The sequence below is a fragment of the Rhinolophus sinicus genome, chromosome 16, assembly GCF_057876585.1.
Source record: "Rhinolophus sinicus isolate RSI-liver-muscle chromosome 16, RSI-T2T, whole genome shotgun sequence".
NCBI classification, from domain to species: Eukaryota; Metazoa; Chordata; class Mammalia; order Chiroptera; family Rhinolophidae; genus Rhinolophus; species Rhinolophus sinicus.
The window spans coordinates 115,271,435-115,278,863 of record NC_142516.1 but is presented as its reverse complement, the minus strand read 5'-3'; the positions used below and the strand labels follow the sequence as shown (position 1 = coordinate 115,278,863).

Sequence of the window (7,429 nt, the reverse complement as noted above, 5' to 3'; positions counted from 1 at the left end):
TTGCTAACCCCCTTCTGCTCAGTCCAAAGAGGTGCGGCAGGAATTGGAAAGTAGAAGGAATTCAGTACTGGGGTGCAGTCACCCTTCTACGAGCGGGGGTCTGCTCCTGTTTTACACACACAGTGCTTCCATTTTTCTTTGATGAAATATAGCTGAAAACCACTGATCACATATTCACTCAGTCATGAGGAAAACACTAGGTGCTCTTTTTGTGCATTTGTCCTTACATTCCGTCCAAGTTACACATATATATAATAGTTCCACTTCTACAGTAATATAGTTCGGCGTATTTACTGTTGATGTTAGTTTGGTTACTTCCTGATGACTTTCAAGGATTGATTCCACTCGTTTCAAAAATCACAAAAGTATTTTATTGCTTCGTGTTAAATGTTGGCATATAAAATATCTAGGTTTTACAAAAAATAATGTCCTGTAGGTAACTCTTCCCGTTTACTATTTTTTTTTTTCCCTTCCAAGTTTTGTTTGGGACCTTGTCCACTAACTACTCATACACTGTTTTTCTTATCGTGTAAATAGCAAAGAAAAAGAGAATTTTAAAAACTGATATTCCTTTTGAGGCAGTGATCTTCCATTTTTTTAAAGAAGGGAAACAGAAAACTGGAGAAATATTAAAGCTGGTATTAGGATGGTGTAAAAGTAATTGCAGCTTAAAAGGTTAAAAAATTGCAACAACCGCAATTACTTTTGCACCAACCTAATAATAAGTAAAGTGGAATGGTTCTAGCTGGGATAGCAACTAAGCTGTGTTCAGAAAAACCAGGAAATGTGAAATTTTTATTAATGTTTTTCTTGCAGAGGGGTAGGGGTAAAATAGCTTAACACCCCTGTACTTAGTTGTTTTTGTTTAAATAGTAGAAAGCTACGAAGGACTTTTTAATTCATCAACCACAGAAATATTTAAAAGTCACGCTGAAATTTGCACCCATAGACTTGCCAGTGTCTAGGAAGTGAATCAATACAGGACTCGAGCAGTTTTTGAGGACAAAGTCTAATTCCCCTTAAACTGCAATAACAACAGTTGTAGGACTGACCTGTTCCCCAGTTGATGCTTGCGTTGGGTTACCTTCTCACTGCCATTACTTAGGAATCCTAACAGCAAGGGGAAAACAATGGTTCTTTCATACATAAACTGGAGCAGTATGTTAATAATTCATTATCAAGTCTTGGAATTATACATATTCTTATGACAATTATCCTAGCAGCACAGCACCTACAAGCCCCAAGAATTTGGGTTAAAAACTCACGACAACACCAACTCTTCAAAATCAACTTTCTAACTTTACCATAAAAAAGAAAAAAAAAAATCCCAATTTCAGTCCATTAAGAAAAATCAGTCTGAGGACCTCATCTCATCTCGATTGAAAAAAAAAATAATCAGGGACCGGCCCAATGGCTCAGGCGGTTGGAGCTCTGTGCTCCTAATGCCAAAGGCTGCCAGTTCGATTCCCACATGCACCAGTGGGCTCTCAACCACAAGGTTGCAGGTTCGATTCCTCGACTCCCACAAGGGATGGTGGGCTGAGCCTCCTGCAACTAGCAATAGCAACTGGACCTGGAGCTGAGCTGCGCCCTCCACAACTAAGATTGAAAGGAAAACTTGACTTGGAAAACATCCTGGAAGTACACACTCTTCCCCAATAAAGTCCTGTTCCCCTTGCCCAATACAATCTTTAAAAGAAAAAAAATCAGTATTTCCCATCTTGGTAATGTATTTTATTCACTAAACTTGATTGCAAATTGTTTTTTGTTTTTTTAACAAACTTCAACTGCACCCATGTGGGATAATTCCCTTGTTGAGAATATTCAAGACATGCAACTACAAAGAGAAACATTAAACAGAAGAGCTCCCGATGTGACTCATTTCAAGAAAATGAGGCTTTGGAAAGATGCGGTCACTTAATAAAACTGGTAGAAAACCAGTCTGAGGGGGAATTTTCAGAAATGTTAGTATTTGGAGAAGTGAGAAAGATAAGCAATACAGCACAGTTAAGACCTTGGATTCTGGAATCAGGGCTTGAATTTTTTCAGATACTTCATCTGAAAAATGAGCCAAATGGAGGCTAGCTAATCATAAGGCTGTGAGGAAATCAGAACACATATAAACAGTTAATAAACTACGGTATATTGCACTATACTGAGCATTTTAACTGTATTATCTTGTTTAATCTTCACAGCTCTCTGAGGCAGCTATCAGTCCTATTTTACAGATGAAGTTAAAAGGTTAAACTTCCAGAGGGAGCCTAGATTTTCTATCAAAAGTCAGATTCCAAAGCTTTTCTTCTGCAGTATACTATCTTGAAGAATTGTAAAATACGCATTTCTTTTAAATCATAGATTCTTTAAATTTTGATTGAGTATTTTGTAAGCTTTTAATAAGTTTATAGCAAATAAGTGTTTATAAATTAAACAGTATTTTTTTTACACTAAGCAACTTCCTCCAATTCTGCCGTATCAAAATTACAATAATTAAAATATTTTCAATAACCTTTACATTAACTCAAAACAAGCCAATTTAGGGAATTACCAAACTACCTAATTAGATACATTATAGAAATGTATTCATCCTTTGTAATATTTGGCTCCCTTTTCTGGCAATCATTATTCCACAAAATTTACATTCCAAGACTGAGAAAAGTGAGTATTAGGTAATTAAGAGTGCTTTTACAACATTCTTGTTATTGCTTCTCACAACCCATTTACAGAAGATGGACTTAACTTTGATGCTCAATTTAAGATTCTCAAGTCACTCATTTCTAAAGGTTATCTGATGAAATGAAAACTGATTATTTCAAGTAAACAAAAGTATCCTCGTCAATTTCTAGATAAAATAGAAGTAACTTCTACATACTTAAATTGTACCACTTATGTTCAATTTTCCTATTCCAATACAACTGACATGTGAAAGGTCATTTCTTAATCTGTGTAATCACCATTACTGCTCAATATGCAGCATCTAGAAAGCCAGAGAAACGCCAGAAAGGTAACGAAACATCTTGGACCAGAGTCTGAAGAAAAATGGGAGAATATACCACAGTAGAGTAATGCAATCAGAATCACCCAAGACACAAAAACAGGATTCTAGTTCATTACTAATAAATATAATTCAATCGAGCAGGCTCATTAAAGAGCTAAGCATGGCTCACTATTCTTCTGAGATTTGTAACCAAAAATCCCCATCTAGGTCTTGATTTGCAAACTATACCTTCTCTATCCATTAAAAGTTGTACGTAAAGTATGAAAAATTACTTCGTTGTAATTTACAATGACTAGTATTAAGAAGCCTATTTGCAGGAATTGGTTCTGCATTGCGGGGGAAAAAAAACACAACTTCTTGAAAAGGTAAAATAGCTTAAAGCATTTAATATCTAAACAAATCAATCTGTTAATAGCAGTAGTCACAAAATATGCTTAATATAGAAACCCACATTTATGTCTTTTAAGAAAAAGTGTAAATTGTATTTTAACCTCAAAACATAAATTATTAACCCACTTAAAGAATCTGCAGTGGCCAAAATCATGGTGAATTTTAAACAACTTCAGAATAAAATAATCTTAAGTACTTTATACTGCTTTGCATCTAAAAAATGCTTACAACTTCTCATAAAAATAGTTTGAGGCAACTATTTTTTCTTTTATTCTTTAACAGACATGTTCAACATTATGGGCAACATTCTTAAAACCTTAAGTATCACAGACTTTCAGATATTCAAATACTATGGTCCCCATTTCTTTTGATGTGGTTTATTCCACTAGGAAAAAAAAAGGCATGGTAGACAACTTAATACATTTTTACCAAATCGATAGTACAAAAGTTTTAAGACTCTACAGAACTACACATCGTACCTAATGTATCATTAAAAATAGAAGACAGTATTTTCTTCAGCAAATAAAACAGCATACTGCTATGCTGTTAATGCCTATCTTTTAATGTGTACTGTCATTCATAAATTATTTACAACTTCTACTCTGTGAAGAGGACTAGAATGTAAATTTTCTGCAAAACTGGAAAAAAGCAATACAAAATTTGTGAAAGCCTGTTTATATTATACAAAAGTAAGCCAGTTTTTCTCTTCAAATATCAGATACTGTATGAGTGATATTTTGCACGTTATTATAGTAATTCTTGAGGATGTTTTAATGCTGGAGGTAAGTTTACAGGCCTTGATTCTTCATCAAGGAGTACTAGGTCTTCTATTTCACTCCCTCTATATTTCCTTTTACATATTTTTACTACCACCTTTTTCTTGAGAAATAGCTTCAGTGCTTCTCTTGATGCAACTGCTTTTGCATTTTCTTTGCTTTTCCCACAGCCAGTGCCCAAATACACAGACTTGCATCTCAATTCACAAACAATACTTTCTTGAGAGCTCTTATTTTGAGGCAGATCTGCCAGTTCTTTTAGTGGGACAAAAAACACATCCAGTGTTGCTTTCAGAGCCTCGATAGCTGCATTCAGGAGCTCTCCGTGATTCACATTGGGACTAAAGCCACCAACAGCTACCAACTTCCATGCTACTGTTTTATACAGTCTATTGAAAAAAGGTTGCTTCTGTTTCACATCTTCATTGGTTAACTTGCAACAAGAGAATTTGACAGAACTCTCACTTGACTGGGAAGTACTTTTAGAAGGCAACTGGGATGTGCTAGATTGAGAACTACCCTTAGACGCCAGCTGGGACACACTTGCTAAGGAAGTGCTTTTGGAAACCAGAGATCCACTGGTCTGGGAGCTGCTCTTGGAAGCTAACAGTGATGCAGCTACCTGTGAAGTGCTTTTGGATGTCAGCATTGGTGTATTTGCTGATGTGCTGCTCTTGGGAGTTAGTAAGGATGTGCCTGATGAGGAACTGTTTTTAGAAACCAATGATGAAAGACTTGCCTCTGAACTGGTTTTGGAAGTTAACCCACTTGAAGTTGTCTCTGAACTAGGTTTAGAAGACAACAGTGGCAACTCTACTTCTGAGCTTCCTGAGGAGCCCAACAAGGGCACCTCAATCTCTGAGATGCTTGGAGAAGCTGAGACTGAAGAGCCTTCCAAAGCACTTTTAGGTGATCCACTTTGTTGTTTGGAATCAGTGGATTGGCTCACATGACTATTCATACTGGATTTCAACAATGAAGAAACAAATAATGCTGAACCATGTTTATCTGGGGCTTCTGATTCAGAAGCTTTTCCAGATCCTGCTGTTGTTACCTGAGAGGAAACGCTGCTGCTGTTTTGATTGGAAACGGATCGATCTCCATCACTTGTAGAGCTATTCTGACTCGAGGTGCCAGAGCTCCGAGTAGAGTTCCCACTACTCTCTAATTTGGTAGATGACCCAGTACATGCTGAGCTGTTTTCCTGCTGAGCTGATGCACGTTCTGTTTTGGCAGAATTTTTTGCATGATCTTGCTCAACTGCAGAATTGTTTTTTCCTTCTGTAACTCGTTTTTTCGTTGGCTCTTCTACCCCTTCTAGAAAGAAGAAAAACATACATAACTAAGTCTACCTCATACATATTAGCTGAAAATTTACAAGACAGATATCCATTAAAATAAAGGCACAAGGCAAAAATATTTCAGGACTAGTAGTTTCTTTAAAAAGTGTGGAATAACTTCATTAATTTCTTAAAACAGCATTGAACAACATCGTTAATATCTAATATTAAAAAATCAAGAGCATACACAACATTTGATACTTCAAAAGCAAAAGCAGTTAAAGGAAACTGTTAAGTTCAGAGGCTAAAACAGACACATAATTTAGGTTCAACATTCCAACTTGATTAATAACATTACATAAATTCCAGCTAGTTAAAAAATTAGTAGTAACAATAATTCCTAATTATATCAAACTTATATTCTAAACTCCTATGTATGTTCACATCTATGATCTGCTAACCATTGCTACTTGATATCCCTCTTTTCTTCACCTTGGCAACCAGTTCGTCTCTTGTTGTATGGATTGGAGCATCTGTCACTTTGATGCCTTCGGCCATACTAAGTATTTTATCCATAACTTTTTGAGGATACCTGAAAAAGAAGGAAAAGCCATTTTTAAAGTGTTTTTTTTCCCCTAAGCTACACTTTTTGGTATGAGAAAACAGGCAAGAAACTACATTTTCTGGTTGTAACCATGATAGTGTACCAACCGCCAGGAACTTTGTTTCCTGGAACCCCAGAAACAAATGCACCAGGATCTGGGAGCGGGGTCCCGCCTTATCCACCATAAATGTAGTGTCCATCCACAAGAGCGTTGTCAGACGTCAATTCCACCAGCAGCGTCCCCCACCCAAGGGGGGGCACCAACAGACCGTAAATCATGTCGGCTTCCGGTAGAGACGCCCTCCTCACCCTTGGAGGGCAGCCGGTCCCACGATTCCCGCGCTTCACAACTTCCCCTCCCAGGGAGTGTTCCGGGCCGCAGTCCCGGGGCTGAAGACAAAACCCGGAGAGGTGCTTAGGGACGCTTCCTCACTCACCGGCACCCGAGGAAGATGTGGTTGGCCCAGGCCATAGAAAAGGAGACGAGCTGCTGCAGCTGCCTATTGCGGGTCCCGCTCTCGGCGTCAGCAGCTTCGTCCGTATTAGCGGAGTCAGCGTCGCCAGTGGGGGCCAGGTCCCCGGCGTTACGGAGCAGAAACTCTCGGCGGTGGCGCCAGTGTTTGTCAGTCTCGCCGTCGCTGCGCAGCGCTTCCACCCAGGAGGCCACCCGCGGGTTCTGGCCCAGGTACTCCGACACCTCCTGCGCCATGTTGTGCCTGCAGGTCGCGGAGGCCGCGAGCAGACACTGCACCGGGGAAGACGCGGGTGCGCGGGACGAGCGGCTCTGTCACTGCGGCCTGCACCGGCGGCCCTCCAGAAGACGCCCCTCGGGAGGCCCGAGACCTAAACAACAGCGTCCCGAGCAGCTGAACCGCCCACTTCCGCCCGCCGCCGGCTCCTTCCCTTTTATAACCTCGCCGCCGCCCAGCGCCCGCGCGTACTTCCGGCGCGGCTCTCCCAGGTCGCTTTGCGGCGACCGAGCTGCCGCGACGCTGCGGCCCCGACGGGCGGCGGAGGGGCGTCCTCTGGGGGAGTGGACGGGAAGGAAAGGAGGCGGTGCTTGCGCCTCCCGCCCCATAAGGGCGGGTCGCAGGAGTGTTCCCGGGGCGCTCCGGGCCTCGGCGGGAATGCGAGCGTCCCAGTTCGAGTCTGTGACGCCGGGCGCGCTCCTGCCGTCGCCCTCCGCCTCCCGGGCCCGCTGCAGCGCCGAGAGTCGTGGCGCAGAAGACCCGACGAAGCGGCGGGGGGCAGTGGGACGCCCCGCAGCTGGGTCAGGACGGGCAAAACCCTCGTCGGCAGCCGCGGCGCGTCCTCCGACCTGAGCCTCCGAGCTGAGGCGAGGACAGTGCGTCCTCGCCCCAAACGCTTGTTTTGAGCTGAGCCA

At 41.4% G+C, this 7,429-nt stretch overlaps 1 protein-coding gene across 1 annotated transcript; it reads right to left on the bottom strand.

Annotated features, from left to right (window-relative positions):
- Positions 1-3,349: 3,349 nt before the first annotated feature.
- Positions 3,350-6,928, bottom strand: CDKN2AIP (CDKN2A interacting protein). The gene is made up of 3 exons (XM_019736198.3): positions 6,483-6,928; positions 5,903-6,033; positions 3,350-5,478 (listed from the first exon to the last, which is right to left on the bottom strand). The coding sequence occupies exons 1-3, from the start codon at positions 6,752-6,754 to the stop codon at positions 4,133-4,135; spliced, it is 1,749 nt and encodes a 582-aa protein (XP_019591757.2). The 5' UTR covers positions 6,755-6,928; the 3' UTR covers positions 3,350-4,132.
- Between the last annotated feature and the right edge of the window lie 501 nt (positions 6,929-7,429).